Source organism: Ixodes scapularis, unplaced genomic scaffold (genome assembly GCF_016920785.2).
Source record: "Ixodes scapularis isolate PalLabHiFi unplaced genomic scaffold, ASM1692078v2 PGA_scaffold1__304_contigs__length_218370807, whole genome shotgun sequence".
In the NCBI taxonomy this organism is placed as follows: Eukaryota; Metazoa; Arthropoda; class Arachnida; order Ixodida; family Ixodidae; genus Ixodes; species Ixodes scapularis.
The window spans coordinates 35,557,575-35,575,632 of record NW_024609846.1 but is presented as its reverse complement, the minus strand read 5'-3'; the positions used below and the strand labels follow the sequence as shown (position 1 = coordinate 35,575,632).

The following is an 18,058-nucleotide window of genomic DNA, read 5'->3' as shown; positions in this document are numbered from 1 at the left end:
GTTCCCACCTATTAAGTTGTATTTTACCCTGCTCTCTGCAACACCGTGTCATGACGAAGAGCTTAAACGGTCACGGATTGTGCTGGCCTCCCGGTTGACAGAAACCCGCGTCGCCCGCATCGGCACCGAGTGCGCTTGGGCTGTTGATGCTCAAGCCTTTTATCCGCGGCTTGTCGCCAGCTCATCCTGCTGCTCAACGGTGAGGAAGCGGCGAGAGTAACCTCGGAAGTGAATGTAAATCCTCGTTCATTCAGTTATCCGGTGTCAAAGTGTGGAAGATGTCCAACGTGTACTGAGGGCGGGAACTACGAGCGTTTTGCCTTGCTTTTATAACCGAAACCAGACCAACGAGATAACTGCCTTGCGTACTCTAAAATGACGGAAGCAATAAGTTTCAACAGGTCGAGTACGTCACCGGGGATGTAGGCGAGACGGTGCACACTGTTTAAACGCTTGCAGTATCCACGAGTGGTACCAGGAAAGCGACGTCAACAGAGAAGGAGCTCGCGATTCAGCATAATGCACTGCTACGGGCCCGTGTATCTTCAAAGTTCGGGGTGGTGGCAGTATATAAAAAAAGGCGCATCAGCGCCCCACACCAGTGTTCACGAATAACACCGATCACAAACTCCCAAGCCCTACCGCTCTTCTGGACACCGACACGACATACGACAACAAACTGCATCAAAACGCCCCAAAAGTGAAGGCGTCTGCTCCGGTACTGCAACTGCTGCAACTAGCGAAAGTGAAGTGTTGGGCGGATGTCCGGATGTCCTTCACAAAAATATATAAAAAATGCTTTACGCAAGGATCATTTTCATTTATTATTGTATACGTAATGACAAAATCCCAATAATTTGTTTTCCTATCTGATTCAAGCTAGTCGGACTGCTCATAACACTGGTCAAGCAAGAAAATAACAAAAATTTGAACTTCTTCATGACCGGTTTAAGATTTATTGTTAACATATCGTTATTTATTGCAACGGATTAACATTATGGATTTTGCCTCCATACTTTTTAAATGCAAACAGTTCTAACACACGGCTGTCCATTGCGCCGTGTTTTGTGTATTCTTCTATAAATCTGTAATGGTCAGCGACCAAAGAGCTCACCCGCACATGTCAAGCTTATATGCGCCGCGGGAAGAAATGGATATCGAGTAGGAAGTGTCGGGCGTAGTGTCGGTTGTTGTGTTTGTGTACATGTCGGTGCTGTGTAGCTGTGTGCTGTGTTGCTTGCGTTGTATGTAGGGTTGCTGTGTAGTCGTGGTCGTTCGCGGTGTTAACAGACTCGTCCTTTTTTTTAAAAACAGGCTGCTAGAAATCTCGATAGGTGGCGCAAGTTACCGCCCGACTCTAAACAGTTTGCTCAAGTTATTTATTCATGTGAGTTCGGCACTCGGTTTTTTTTTTTTTTTTTTTTTTTTAGCGGTTTGTTGAAGCTACCGACGCCGCCGACCGCCGACAACGCACGTACGTACCTTTGCAAGTAGCTACGTCCGCCGCTTGGAGACTTTACTGTGTATAAAAGACATCGAACGAGAACTAACGCGCCCTGTGTGCTTTCAATTCGGCTGAAAGGCGCGCAGCTCGCTGGGCTCGTCTCTCGTCTGTTCTCGGCCGCTGGCCGCCATGTTTCATAAGGAACACGCTCGAAACGGTTTTGCGGAAGGCAGACACGGTGTAGCGTGTTAAGTTTACACAGCACCTCATGTGTAGACGAAAAACACAGATGGCCTCGTGTAAAACGAACACGTTTCGACGTGTCCGCTATGGGACAACGGTTTACACGTCTGGGCGTGTTATTTTTGCTAACAGTGTAGCAAAAGCTCAGTACGTTAAGTGCCTTAAATTCTTTAATAAGAAAAGAAAAGTTAAGAAAAAAACCGATAGTTTCTCATCTAAAGGGTACCGTATGTTATGCCACCACAAAATCGTGAACTACTTTGAGGTTTAATTTGTAACTACTTTAGGCGTGTTTTTCCTCTAACATATGTAATAAGAATTTTATATCTAAAACCTTACACCTAACTAGTAAATATCATAGGTATTCTATACACGTATTGTCCTATCTTGCCGACTAGTCTAAAACTTCTAATATATAAAGCATGGTTCAATTCTCGTTCATCCTACTGTCACCTAGTTTGGGGAACAACGACAAGCAACAACCCGAATAAATTGTTTGCGTTGCAGACGAAAGCAATTCGGATCGTAGCTAGTGCCTCGTATAACGCATATGCTGAACCACTTTTTTAAAGATGAAATCACGTAAATGAAAACAAGTATATTTCATGTATATAGCTCGCGACAGTGTACGCGGCATCGCGTAAAATTCCCAATCATTCATCGCAAGGCCTTCTAAACTAACCTCAAGAAATATTATTTATGGAGTGCGCAGCGCCGGATCCTTGAGAGCGCCGCGTCCTCGAACTAATTAAGGGTTTCAGGTTGTTCAGCGCACACTAACTTCTGCAATGATGTTTTTAAAGAAGTTACTTGTGTTGATGCAATAGATAACAAAGCAATACGCAAAAATATTATTCTCTTGCGGATAAAGGTTTGACTACATAACACTGATTTTCGTTACTGCCTTATAAGTTGGTATTTTTCCTGTCGGCCGACCAGTCAGAAGGGGGAAATGGACTTCGTCATGCTGCACTTCTGCAGCTTCTTTGCTGCCTCCATCATCCATTTGTAATATGCTAGTAAAAACAATTAATTTAATTTGATTTTTAAAATACTAGAATTCATATACTTTTAATATTTGATCGCGATATGGTGCTCCTGCTTATTTGTCTAGTTAAACGCTAAGGGTGTCCAGATTTTTCATCGCCAGTAACGACGATTGGTAACATCTCATGAAATCAAATTTAGCAGCTATTTTCGTTTAGGACTACCGCAGTTTAGGAGTTCTCTGAGTGTGCTAAAATGGTTGCTTGTGTTGGCGATCAGGAAAGGCAAAAGAAAGAAGTCATATCTTAATGCATACTTTGCAGGTTACTAAAGTGTGTGTGTAAGAACTAAGTCATGTTGCGTCCTCTATGGGGTTCAACGGTATTGGAATAAATAAATAAATAAATAGTTTCGCCCTCTTGGCTGAGAACTATTTAAGTAAATATGCAATAATACTAACGATATTCCAATGCCATCACCCAACAACGCTGCATTCGTCTTTCATATGGTGCAACCTATGGATAGGTTGTACACAATATTGTATAAAGGTTATGAATTTTTTACGTTAGGTCTCAATCCGTGTAACGGAAGACGTGTCTTAACGTTCAAAGTTTAATTGAGTTTTGCACCAGCTCACTGGTAAGAAATCTCACACATTGGGTGGTGAAATTTTTTTAATTACTTATTATGTTTATGGCAAGAAGAACACACTTTCCTTGATACGAAAATTAACTTTGACGCAACAGCTTCCCTCAATTATTCACCGCTTGCCTCAGACTGCAAGCAGAAAACGCAACTATTACAAACTCGCATCAAGAACAGATTTTCTGATTAAATGTAACCCGGAGGAAGCGCATATGTTGCATTAGTTACTGAGAATTTAATGAAACTAAAGGTTGTTCTAGGTTTTTTTTTCTTTGTGCGTTTTAATTGAAATATCTTAGCTTCATATAAATAAAAATTGTCCCTAAGTAAATAAGCAAACACCAATGTTGTGATGCCCGTGAATTATCGTTTATGACACGAAATAATAGAAATGACGTAGAAACGTACGTAACGAGGATGTGGATACATTCCTTCGCGAGTTGAGTCTATACTCAGGCCGGACCAGAATAACGTAGATGTCGAAAGAAAAAAAATAGGTGGACAAAGACAGCTGCACCTGTGTAAAGATAAAAACTAATTTGCTTGAGGGATTTTTTAATATTCGCTTCTGGTGTTCACTATCACAGTCAGATCCCTTTCGTCGAGGTCAGCTGGCCTCGATTATTTATCTCCGCAGAGGATACAGATGTCCAGCGCGAGTTGACGTTTCGTTCCATAAAGTTTTTGTCAGCAACGACTAGATAGGGGTAGACAAACATCAATTTAATGTATGCTTCCTCGCCTTGCCAATATGGGGAATGTTCGACCTACGCAACGAATTGTTATAATCATGTAATCTTTTATTAACCCCAGCAAACCAACTAACCTCTGTGGTATTCATTTCGCTTTAACCGTGCATTTTCGCATAAAAATCGCAAACCTGGTGTTTCCCTTGGAAGATAATCACGGCCCTTTAGTTGACTTCTTACGAGAATTAACCTTATGCTGTATAAACTTGTCGTAGATTAAATTGCTGGTATATTATTCAAGTTGAACAATTATAAGTTGTGTTTTTTTTTATAATTACTGTAAAAATTTATCCTCTGGCAAACTTTATAAAATTTATTTCGTTCAGGACGCCTCAGAAATGTTTACCTTTATTTTTGTTCTTTATATTTTTTTTCTGAACTTGGGTCATGTACCTATGCTTATCCCTAGATATCGGCGCAAATCGCACGAGACGGATTCAAAAGATGCGATATAGATATTTCATCGCCATGTCTTTGTAGACGGGAGTCTCGGAATGCTTCTATTTTTTTATGGGAAGGAGATGCGCATAACTGTGCTCAAATTGTTTGCCTTTCGGTGGGGCAGGAAAATGCGGAAAGCCTGAAATTCCGCCCGACACCGACGAGGGAGACAGGATCATCGGCGGTCGCCCTGCAGTAGGCGGAAGTTGGCCTTGGCAGGTCGGCATCTACACGACCAAGTACTCGCACTTCTGCGGCGGCGCGCTCATCAGTGACCAGCACGTGTTGACAGCGGCCCATTCCCTTACAGAAATGTCATATCTGGACTTATATTAAAAAATACAGATATGGATATATAAGGAATTGGGCAGATATGGCCAGACATGCACAATCAGGCCATATCTGGATGGATATAGACATATCTGCCCATTTCCTTATATACCCATATCTGCCCAATTCCTTATATATCCATATCTGCCCAATTCCTTATATACCATATATAGACTGCTTTATATGATCCCGTGTTTGGGTCTGGTAGATAGGGTAACCACCCCATATAAAGCAATTTTCATGTAATGCTCCTTCTGGCATCACATGAAAATTATTGCCATGGGACAGTTACCATACTTTCCAGGTCCAGACATGGGATCATATAACGCATTTCTATGAGTATCCACAAAATATACATCGTACTTCTATCCCACACTGCCCCAAACGTGTGTTCACGTAGATATATCTACAGAATAGTCTACTGACCAATCTTTATTGGCCTGGTTCGGAATTTGTCATTCAACAAATATGTATGCTACAAAGATAGAATGTAGGCGATCGCTAGTTAGAAAACATTGTAACATATCATTCGACGTCAGAAAGTCACAGCCCTTTGGCGGGATTGGTTGTCGAGAGAGCAGACCGAGGGTATGGTTTGCAAAAGAAGTTTTATACAAGAAAGCGTGAAAACTCCAAACAAGCTCTTCCCTGTTCAAGAAAAAAATTATAAGGAACAAAACTGTAATATCACACGGACAACCATTAAAATAAACTAAAAATGTATCAGCAAATAGACACCTATTAAAATAAAACAAACGGAAGGCAACAATTAAGCTGTAAACTATACGGAAGTTCCAAAGTCGTTGATTCTTACTCACAGAGTCACAGACCTCATTCAACTCTCCGGTCGAGCACAGCAGTTTTGACAAGGGCTTGCTTGCTAGCCTCGTCGTTGAAGTCCTTCCTTGCACCGTGTGATGTTCAAAGCCCCCAGTCGCTCCTCGCTGGCCTTGTTTTTCCGTTCGGTCGTCAAATATTCCCGTGTGATTAACACATCACACACGCACACAGACACCGTTGTTCGCCGCGGAAGCTATACAAGATGAAAAGGTCGTTACTGCTCCTTGAACACGACGAGGTCACCACTGTTTCCCGGACTACGAAATGACGAGGGCATCATATATTTAACTAAAATCTCATAAAAATAAAAAAATAAAATAATGAACACATAAGAAACAAAAACAAAAGGACTAAATCATGAAAAAAATTAAATAATGAACACAGAAGTAAAAAGAATAAAAACACGAAGGACTTACACAGACAGCTACATTTGTTCAATTAACAACGACGTTTAATTCTGAGAAAAATATTCTTGCTGCACTAAAGATCACTAATATGGTGTGTAAACTAGGCCACCTTGAGCAAAGCAGGAATATTTGTGATCATAATCAAATGTCATTGCGAACTCAGAAAGTGTGGCTGCCTGCGGAAGTCCTTCGTATTACTATTCTTCTGAATTCCGTGTTCATTATTGTGGCTGTTTGGGACCAGGCGGAACTTCGTGGTGCTTTTTCCATTCTGACCTTACTTCCGACAGCTTCGTACCCGTAGAAAAACCCACTAGCTTCTCTACATAATCCCACTCCTTCTGAAAAAAAAAAAAATTGTGTGTATGTTTATACAGTCGGAAGTTAGCTTGCCTCAGTGGGCGTCTGCTGTCTCAGGTGTAGAGTAATTTAGCCAGCGCGGTACAACCGCTAGCCTGGGGTCTTTAACGCGCACCACGCAGTAGTGATACACAACCGCACGCCGGTACGATGGTCATCCAGATCGGAACGGGCAGGGGCGGGGATCCACTCCTTCTCCTTGCTTCCCTTGAGGCACTGACAAATAAAAATCAAAGGTTGGTCAATTATGTTAACGCAATATACTTCAAAGACGTAGCATGAGTGCTGGCAAGATATTTGCTGCCTTCAATGTAGATAAGCTGTAAATTTACATGCTAAATAACAAGTAACTTAAAAGCTGAAATATATTTCGATGCAACTACAAAAAAAGAAGACTAGCTCTGCAAATATAGCGCTATCTAGTACCCCATAATTCAGTAGAATCGGATTACAGCGTCCCCCTTATAAAGACTGGAGCAAAACAAGTATAGACTCTGCCGTGCCACTACAACAGAAACATTGGTATTGTGATCTCGTGGAGATCAGAGTTCGGAAAAAAAGTGTTTCTGGCGGTGTGAAATTCGTTACACGTGCGTTGGATCATACGAAACACGTGTACAGCAAATGATCTTTAGAGCTCGACATTTCGCGAGGAATAAATGCCAGCGTCAAAAATTATTTCGCAGGCACAAATTTTTGCGATCGGAAGTGGTATGCTCTGCATTAATCACCATGGGGTAAATTCATCGCGGCACCAATTTTTGGCAATTTTTTTTCTGGGTACGAACTGCGAAAATGGAGGCGTCTGCAGACGACTGGGGCGGCGAAAGCTACGAACTTGCTCGATCAATTAATCGCTGTTTTTGTCGGGTCCAGCTCTCAGCACGCAAGTACGGGGAGTGGCGTCGGCGATGAAGGGGCACCGCGCTCTTCCAAACATTGTAGCTTACCAGTAAACAATACGGCGGAGGGAGGAAATCAACCCCCACCCTCCTCTTCCGCCTTTGCCGCCCCCCCCCCCCCCCACCTTTCAATCCGTCTCCCAAAGAGTTCCGCCGCAACTGATCGACCTTAAGCGAGTAGACGGCCTCTGCATATGGGAAAAAAGAAAAACAGCCTCCCATAACACCATTCGCGCACAATTAGTAATACTGGTAAAAGCAAGCGATCCGGAGACAATAACAAGCCTTTTGAACGCAGGAAATGATCTAGCCCCAAACGAACAAAACACGAACTTACTTCGATCCCGTTCCATGATCTTGGCTGTTGAGCAGATTTGACGTAGTTCCACGTCCCACAGTCGCTTCCGTCTTTGTCGGACACGTTTGAAACTAAGGCAAACTCCACGCATCACCACTAATCGGGTAATTGGACCGTTAGCCGGCCGTCAACACAGGCATTCAAACGCACACGGCCGGCCAAACGTGCGAAACATAGGCCGTTGCTTCGATAAGATTGTATTCGTATCTTCAATACGTTTGAAATAAAACGATCAGCAAACCGCATTATAGAACTCATTAAATACACACCAATAATAAATTATTGCGCACATCAATTTCGCTACAATATTATGAATAAGTCCTGAACATGTTGCGAAATAATAAATACGAAACTAAGCCTGCAATGGTGAAAACTGTGACCAACAATTTAGCCGACATTTAACCTTCTAAAAAGAGAGCGAAGGACATCCGGGCGGTAGCGTAGCGTGCTAACGCTCTGGGTTGCTGAGTTGTGGTCGTTGGTTCGAATCGCGGTAAGCGGTATTTGTTTTCTTACACTTTTTTTTTATTTTGAATGTTTTTTTTTACCTTTTTGTATTCGTTTTTATTCCTTTAAATATTTTTTCTCACTTTTTTGTATTCGTTTTTATTTCTTAATTTTTTATCACATTTTTGTTTTATTTTTGTTTTATTTTGTTTTATTTTGTTTTATTTTGTTTTATTTTGTTTTATTTTGTTTTATTTTGTTTTATTTTGTTTTATTTTGTTTTATTTTGTTTTATTTTGTTTTATTTTGTTTTATTTTGTTTTATTTTGTTTTATTTTGTTTTATCTTGTTTTATTTTGTATTATTTTGTTTTATTTTGTATTTTTTGTATTTTTTGTATTATTTCGTATTATTTCGTATTATCTTAAATATTTTTTCTCACCTCTTTGTATTAGTTTTTATTTTAAATATTTTTCTCATCTTTTTGTATTACGTTTTTATTTTAAATATTTTTCTCTCACCTTTTTTAATTCGTTTTTATTATTTTAAAAGTTTTCTCACTGCGTGTATTAGTTTTTATTATTTTAAATATTTTCTATGTTTATGCTGTCGTCGGCACCGTTCTTCAGGGTAACAATCACGCAGAAGGTGAAAATAAAAAGTGCGAGCCCACATTTGAATTGATGCAATTAAGAAACCCTGGCCCTCTTTTTTGCCGGGATGATTCGCTCCCTCCGTGCTAATAGGTGGGTCAGTGTAGTAGGCAAACAGCGCAAGTCCTTTCAACGAAGAAATAAAATTAATAAGAATGGGTACATTTAGAGCAAAATGGGAAAATGTAAGTGGTAAAACTGCCGCAGTGATGAAGCCAAAGTTTGTCATGGAAGCGGTCATCTTCACCCACTATTGAAACAAAAATACCGCCATTTTAAGGCAGTAATTTAGTTGAGCTCATAGCTCATAAGCACATCTCTTAATTTTCTGACTTGCGGAAAGTAGTATTTAATCTTGTCCTGGTAGATCAGCGCTATCCCTCGCGTGCCGCCAGGTCTTACTTATACACGTTGCGCTCCGCAGTTCTACTTATTTTATAGGCCTAAACACTTTTTTATTCCTCAAATTCAAGTACAGCGCGGATAATTAAACTAGCTTTCAGAAATGCTATCGTTCGGCATTGTGACATTTATTTTTCGTAGTGTCATTCACAAACCCAGCAGTGTGTACATCCACAACGCACTGGTGTTTCTCGCTTTTTTGAGTAAAGAAAAAAAGTTTTTATATTCGCGTTCCTCCGGTACGGTAGGTCGTATAACATAAGCTATTAAAGAGACACATATCGTTTGGCTATGTGAACATTTAAAAAATTTCTCTTAGATGATCGTAACTACCACAGAAAACAGTCGATTCCTGCCTAAAATAGCATATTTTCACACTAGATTAAAATCACCAATAAAATGATCTCTCAGGAGATTTATGTACCTCTCGTAGCGTCATAAGCAATAAACACACCTCTTACTTTTCTGGTTTCTGGAAAGTAATGCTTATTATTGTTTTTGTAGCTCAAAGCGCGTGCTCAATCATGCCACGTCTTTTTTCTTTTTTCATTCGAGGCTCCGCTATACCGTTTTTTATTTTTTTATCAGAGCCAAGCACGTGCGTATAACGCCAGACCTTAAGTATAGTACATCAAATTAAACTAACTTCCTGAAAAAAGTATCGTTCGGCGTTGTAAAATTTAATTTTCGTGGCGTAAGGGGTCAGATTCTCAAATCCTGGACTGGAAATATTCCTCACGGCATTGTTTTTTTGTTGTTGTTGTTTTTTTCGCGTTTTCGCGATAAAACACGTCAGCCTTTTCAAATACGCCAGCGTCTGCAGTAATTTACGAAAGATTTATCAACGCAAACATTTCCACTCGCTACATATGAATCGCCTCAGTTCGTCAGAATCTCAATGACGTGACTGCATAGTTTTCTAAAAAAGGCAAAAAAAAAAAAAAAGAACGATGCCGGTTAGTAAACGGAAGTTCCCGGGGCTCGCCAGCCTGCGAACAGCAAAGCGCCGATGCCGGCCAGTCACTGAACTTCCATGTAAATACTGCCCATCAAAAACAGCAAACTACCGATGCCGGCCAGTTACTGGAACCTCCATGGAAAGACTACTCAGCAAAGACAGCAAACACCCGATGCCGGCCAGTTCTACGGCTGGACTTGCCAGTGAGCAAGACGAAACCCCGACGCCGGCCGGGGCCGGTAGCTCCCCGGTGCCCACTGCCGGGTGCTGCCATCCTGTTACCATGGGCGGGCCGGCGTAGTCCCGATACCGGCCGACGCGGAGTGCTACCTGCATCTACATGTTGACTGGCACCATATAGTGCCATATACAGGAGTATCAGGCATCCTATACTGTTATATATGGCAGCCACTGGCACCAAATATGGCTTTATCTGGCAATATATGTCGTCATATATGGTGTCACCTTACCATATCTGCCCTGATTTCAGCCCTTGTATGGCAATATATGGCCGTATATGTCTGCTTATATGCCCATATACGGCCCTATATCAAATATATCTGGGTCATATATGACATTTCATTAAGGGTTGCGTCTGGTGAGAAAGGTTCCTATACTTTCTCTTGCAACGTGCCTTTAAGCCGCAATCAGACCTCTCATACGTCGTACAAAAGACAAGGTGATCGTTGCACAAAAGATGACATAATTCTGTGCGGTCACACCTCACGCATGATCGAGGCATGTTTTCTTCATAACTATGCATACTTTGAACATGTCTGCAGGCAATGTTTTTATCACCGATGTAACTTAGTTGTCGCACCAGAAAGAAACATGCACCGACATAGTTGCAGACTGCCTTTTTTATGATGTTTAGTATTGGCACCGGTGGTTTAGAGGACCAGTGAATTGCGTAAGAAAATCGCCAACATCGCTTTTAAATACAACCATGTGACTAGTAAATATTGTCCTTCATAAGTTTTGCAGAAAACTTACCCTTGAAAAAACTATCTAATGTCTCGTAGATGCTTGCGATTTCATTAGCGTGACAAGGTTATACATCCTGCATATTGTTAACAGCTGCAATCGCATATCAGTGCTCTTCGAATGCTCTTAATGCAGTTGTTTGTTGTTACTTTTATTGCATTCTGGGGGCTCTTAATTCTGCAGCTTCGAGATACCATATGAACTCATAGCTCTCGTCATTCACGTATAATGCGGTGCGCATAAAAAGATTTAACAATCGCGGGAGAAAAAAAGAAGAATTCAGAAATATTCCGAGCATAATAATCGTGAACTTTAAGAGCAATAAGTCTAAACAGCTTGCTAAATTATAAATAATAAAACGAAAAAAAATCTTTCAAGCGACTGACGTTTATTTTTATGAGATATATTTATATGCAAGTCGAGTTAGACAAACACAGCAAAAAAAAACACTCTCATGACTTCAAGCTGAGTTACTCAGTCAGTACGTCCGTAGACGGCCTAGCGCAATGCCGAAGAAGTCGCTTCCAGAAAACTCCAGTGGAAGAAACTAAGAGAAAAAGATGAAAAGATCTCTCGCGGAGACGTGGGAGAGTGTCTGCTTCCCGCTGACGTTCCCGCATTTACTCCTACGCCCCCCCCCCCCTTTTTCCCAGGTCACTTGTACAAACACATGCACACATACGAACACATTTCCACACTTTTTTTATACGAGCGCAGATTTGTTTAGTCAATATTTGTCATATCCCAAACCCAAACAAGTTCTTTATTACATCTTCACAAAACCATGATTTAAAATTAGACTAAATGTACATTATCAAAGTTAATTCAGGAGTTTTTAGCGTATATTTTAAAAGATTTTTTTGCTGTGCTCTTTTTGACCCATACTTGACTTTATGACAAGATCAGACAACTCGCCAAAGAAAAAAAAAAGAGACTAACTTATCCAAGTTTGTTTGTTCATGGCGCCAAAGTGGGGCCTAATAGGGGATTCCTTCAACACGCTAGTTATTGCGACAGTGATTTGCATTCGTACTAACGAGCCATAAAAAAGACAAATTTTTTATTTTCTTTAATTCGGCACAGGGGTGCCAAAGTGCGATTCACGAGAAGAATATGCCAGTAACAACCGAATTACCATGCTATGAAGCCTAAATAAGGTGTTTACTTGGGGGTTGAGGTAGGACCCCAAAAAAGCCATGTATAAACTGAATATGCAAACAGTGAAGCCTAACCCTGGAGCTTTCTTGGCGATCGCGTACCAAAAATTTTCTGTCTCTAGCCAAAGGACATCGGGTTTGGTTCCGCTCCGACTTTTTGAAATTTTAATGCCTCGAAATGTTTTTGACGAAAACATATTTCGGTTTATTTCACCTCCGAAAACGTGAGCATCCTTTTTTTCAGGGAAAGGATGGCGACTGATATCAATGTTCACCTTGGCTCGCACCAACGCCTAGCCATGGACAGCACCGAAGTGTTGGTTGGAGTGGATGATGTCTGCGTGACTCCCAATTTCCGCACTACTGGAAGTACCGTAGGTTACGTTTTCCTGGAAAATACTTTTGGAAATATCCCACGGTTGACCGCAGGAGCAAAGGCACATTAACAAAAACTTCCTTCACTCGCGTGACTCAAAGGATGCACTTTGTTTCAGACGCTTCCGATTGGAATTCAGATGACGGATCTTTTTTTAATGCTAAGCACTTGTTGGCCGGGATTGCGATAGCCTAAACGCTGACAGGTGTTGAGAATTCACACCTAAGTCTTCGGCGCTCCCGTGTTGCGATGGAACAGAAAATACTGGTTGCAAAGCAAACCCACCCTCTAGCAGTTCTTAATAAATAGAGCTAGATCTTTTAAGTTAGATGAAAATACCAGGGGTTTATATAAAGGATCTTAACAGCCCGTTTCAGCACACATTATATTTATGGTTTCATGCTTTCGGATGCGAAATTCTTGTGTCGGACGACAGCTCGGTATTTATCTAATCTAATGACAAGGAAAACCCAACCTCCAGGTAACATGGGCATGACCGGAATCCTTACAAATCATATCGGTGCGATAAGAAAAACAAAAACAAGATTTGGACGAGGAGAGAGCAAGAGAAAATACGTAGCCTCGATGGAAGTTCAGTGCGCTCCGTTTCCCGGGTAACCATCGAATAAAGTTGGGGCTAAAGATTTCTTTTCGTGAAGCACGGGTTTTGCCTCATGAAAACAAATCTCCAATTTGGGGTTTTTTGGTTCTCCCCGAGTTTTATCAAGCCGACTCGGAGATTAATTTTTTAGTTGTATCGTAATATAGCAAACAAATAGAACCCTAATCATATTAACTTAACATATCGTAAGTTGAAACAACTTTAAAAAAAAATGTTATTTTGTATACCAAGGTGAGGTGAGCGCTAGCCCACTCGGACACCGATACCCCTAATCAAATGGCGGGATTTTTTTTATGCTAAGCACTTGTTGGCCGGGATTTTGAGAGCCTGAACTCTGATAAGTGTTGAGAATTCACACCTAAGTCTTCGGCGGTCCCATGTTGCGATGGCACAAAAAACACTTGTTGTAAACCCAATCCGCCCTCTAGCAGTTTTTAGCAGGTAGAGATAGATCGTTTAAGTTAAACCGAAATACCAGGGGTTAACATAAAGGATTTTGACATTTTATTTAGGCACACATTAATTCATGGTTTCGTGCTTTTGGGTACTACTTTTTGGTGTCGGACGAAAGCTCGGTATTTATCGAATCTGATGTCAAGGAGGCTCGGAGCTTGTGGAGCGAAAGCTCGCGCTGCAGAACCCAGGGATCCTGAGTTCCATCCCCACCCTTGTTCGTTTTGATCTGGATGAGCATCGTACCGGCGTGCTGTCGTCTATCCCTCCAGCGTGGTGCACGTCAAAAGACGCCAGGTTACCTGTTGTAACGCACTGACTAAATTGCTCGTCTACATCTAAGGCACCAGACGCCCTATAAAGCAGGCTAACTTCAAGCTGTATAAACATACAAACAACAATTTCCTTTGAGGATAGGTGAAACGCAAGCAGCATTGTCAAGTAATGTGATACCAACTCGTAAGAATATGTTTAGGTTGTCTCTACAACGGCTTTTTGTTTCAAATAGTGACATAATTATTGCTGGAAATGGCTGTCCTACACCCTTCAATATGTTTGCGTTTTTGTTTGATGTTAAAGGTGCTTATAACTCGTATTTACCTTCGGAATTCTTGACGTATAAAACAATGAATCGAATATCTAAATAATCTACGCCCACGAGGATAAGTATGAATTGCATGCCCGTGTAAGGGGGTAAACATGGGAAAAGAAAGTATGCCTCGGCAAACGAATTAAATATTTTTGTGGAGAGAGGCGACATTCGGACGCACTTAAAAAAGATGCAAGTGAACTGTGTAACATCTCTTTGAGTAGCACACAACTGTTACCAGTGTAGCATTATTTAACAAATATAAATATTGAAGTCTGTCATGTGGTTTTTAAGCTTATTATCAGATTTCAAACCACTGTGAGAGGAGATTTAAACGCACATAAAACCAAATTTGAAACTTAGGTTTCCCGAGAACCTAGCCACAAATTGTGATCTCTTGACGGAAAATACTATGGCATATACGTATACGTCATAAAGTAATTGAAAATTGAATTTAAAAAAAATCTCAAGTTTTAATTTTTCAGCGGGAGTCCCGCGGACGGGAGTTCGCGAACGAACCTCCGACTTCTGTTGTAGCATTACTCAATTTCAAATGTATCCATCTTACTCTATCCACATAAAAATAATATGTATAAAGACATAGCAAGACCCTTGGTCACCGCAATTGTCATTCTGGAGATGATATTGTTTAAAGATGATTAAATGCTCACGCAGTAAACACGGACGACGAACACAAAACAAACACGACAAGACAACGGCTGACTCACAACTCAAGTTTATTCTGTGAAAAGGAAACTTCCTAAAAAGATTACACACAGAGAGAACATAATGAGGGGGTTATCCAGTTTGTCCATCTGTCGCTGACCCCCAAGAAAAGAAAAGCATGTTTGCTGGTCCTTTCGTCAGCTCTCTAGAAAGGCGATATTTGACTACAGATCCACCCCTTCAAAAAAAGTAAAGAGGGCTATTGCCATTTCATGCCTTCGATCGGCCCTCAAGAAGTTGTGTGTTCACTCTATTAAAGGGTTTCAAATGGCAGTTGACTTAGGATGTTGGGGTTTCCGTTTGGCCAATTGAGAGAGGTAGCGGGTCCTCTTTCGAAACAAGCAAAATGCATAGAAAAGAAAAAGATAGGTGTGGAAAGTCGTCAAACGGTGGTATTCTCATACCTTCATCGGGTTTAACACAACTTAAATCAGGTCGGAGGTCGATACGGGATCCTTGTTATGTTACAAGTTCCACGAAAGATGAGCCAGGTATGCGCGCAAGTTAGTGCCATCTCTGACAAACGTCCGCAAGCTAAGTGCACAAAAAACATTAAAAATCGTTTGTGATTTGCACATCGGCTGTCGTCTACCGGATACCTTTATCGTGTGGAAGATCTTAACTAGGCCAGACCGGAAGGTGTGTAAATGAAAGGTTGAGAGAGCACGCATACTCCCTTACGGCTACGGTCGGGCGACTTACACTACCATGCCAGAGATTGTTCATGTCTCGCTTTTTTAGAAGCGCAGTTGTTGTGGGCAGACACAGAGACGAAATTACTCGAGAAATAACTGAAGCATTCTTCCTTTCTTCGCTGGCGGACATACGTGTTAGTGAACCATCGGTGGCGTTATCCGAAAATGATATAACGTACCTTCACTCTAACGTGAGTGCTAATTTGTAAGGCAGTATTTCTGTGGCCTCTAGTTTCTTGCTAAGCGCGCGTTTTATTCTCTCTGTGTGTAATCTGTTTAAGAAGTTTCTTTTGTTTTTTTTTATAAAATAAATTTCAGTTGCCAGTCAGCCGTTGTCTTGTCGTGTTCGTTTCTCGTTCTTCGTCCGCGTTTACTGAGGCTGTATTTCATAATGTTTGGATGCTGCAAACTGGCCCAAATTACAACCGTATGCTCCCTAAAAAATGCCTGCGCGTCTACTTATTCGAAGAACTCTCAAAGAACCGATCTCTGCGATCTACGAAATCAACTCAGCGAATGATCACGTGGAACATCTGTTTAGACATAAATATTAAGTCTGCGTTGTGTCATTACGCAATGCAAGCATGACGCTTTGCATTTGCGTAAAGTCACAACGCAGACTTCATTTTTAGGTCTAAACAGATGTTCCGCGTCATTATTCGCAGGTCGCAGAGTTTGGCTCTTCGAGTGTTTTGCGGGTAAGTAGATGCGAAGAGTTGTTTTAATGTGTAATTCAGCCTAATATTATACTTGTGCCGCGTATTATCCCCTATACGTGTACCTGATGTAGGCTTATAACTGATCCGTGCCACCTGCTTCGTGGTTAACAAACCGAGGCTCGGACGCGAAAGCGCATATAGGATTTGTTTAGAAATGCGGCCGCATTCGCAGTAAAATATCGCACGATCATACAGTGATAAATTATCCTTCTCCTTTTTTTTATTAAATATATCCTAACGTGATTTCGGCGTAGTGCAATCCTGCGATTGATCCCCGCAGGCAGACTTCGAGGACATTGCCATCCTGAAGCTGAGTCGCCCTGTAAACACCAGCAGAACCGTGCAGCCCGTTTGCTTGCCAGCGAGCGGCCAAGAACTTGCCACTGGATCGAAGCTCTACATCACAGGCTGGGGTGCCACGAAAGGCGAGATATCACTCCCACCGCATGAGGAATATGCTGCGGTCACTGCGACAGCCATGGACGACTTCAAAAACGCGGAGGCTTATTATCTTCTGCTTTCTTACCTACCGATTTTTTTTCGGTGTTCCTCATCGACTCACGCCACAGTTCCACGGGTCGTTGGGCGATGATAATTAGGCAGCTTGGGCCTCGCCACGCCCTGTGTAATTATAGGTTACTTTGCATACTCCGTTTCGCATTAAGCCCGAGCGCAGCCCACGCTACGTTCCGCTGGGACCGATCAAGCTGCGTCAAAAGTGCTTCGTCACGGTACTCGTCGTTTTTGTGTGTTTCCCATAACCGGCTTAAACCAACCGCGCACAAAAAAAATACGCCGTGATCCCGCGCTTATTACCAGTGCGCGATTATTTTAGCCGATGATAGCAGACGCGCAAGAACAATCAGTTCCGTGTCGACGCACATTTGTTGGCGCATCTTGCATGGCCTGAAGTCCTTAGATAAGAGCTTCTTACAAGTAGTGCCATTCTTTGCAGCGCCGACTGCGTGACGGTGCAGGCTTTAGGAAGCGAATGGCGGCGCAAAGCAGAGGTTTCAACTGAATGCCGCCATCTTGTCCAGCGGAATATGCCCTGTCACTCGTATTGGTTGTCGTTGCTTGTAAAAGAGATATCGAGGGACTTTAGCATGGGGGGGGGGGGGGGGGGGGCTCTACTCTACCGGATGGTAGAGTCGGCTGCACTCCGACGTAGTGTGCAATTCAGTATATTCAGGAAGAGCTGGAGAAAAAGCAGGACGTGGCTTTTTATACTCACGTTTTCCACGTTGCAATGCGCTCTTCGGAGCTTTTTTTTTTTTTTTAACTTGCGGCAAAGTTTATTAGCTATGGAACAACACTTCGTTGCCAGGTGTTCGCCACACCCCCTTCTTTGTTTTTAAGCTTTCAGTGGCAAAGTAGCCTTCTTACGTGCAAGACTGAGACAACTACTTCATGTTTTATGTTATGCTTTTCTGATATATTTAAGTCCCGAAGAAATCACAAAGTGCACAGGGTTTAATTAAGACGTCGGATTTTCTGCCTTGATTTCCGAAGCAACTTTCTTGAAATGTGTGGTTTTCGCAATAGCAGCGATGAAGGCGGGCAGGCGTCTT

General features: G+C 41.8%; 1 protein-coding gene across 1 annotated transcript in view; it reads left to right on the top strand.

Moving 5' to 3' along the window:
* The window catches only part of LOC115316316 (chymotrypsinogen B), a 33,707-nt gene that overhangs the window by 11,253 nt on the left and 4,396 nt on the right, over positions 1–18,058 (top strand). The window contains exons 2-5 of the mRNA XM_040216537.2: positions 4,634–4,808; positions 10,756–10,764; positions 12,552–12,681; positions 16,768–16,912. Of these exons, the coding sequence (XP_040072471.1) occupies positions 4,634–4,808; positions 10,756–10,764; positions 12,552–12,681; positions 16,768–16,912 (459 nt within the window). The remainder of the gene's footprint in view (positions 1–4,633; positions 4,809–10,755; positions 10,765–12,551; positions 12,682–16,767; positions 16,913–18,058) is intronic.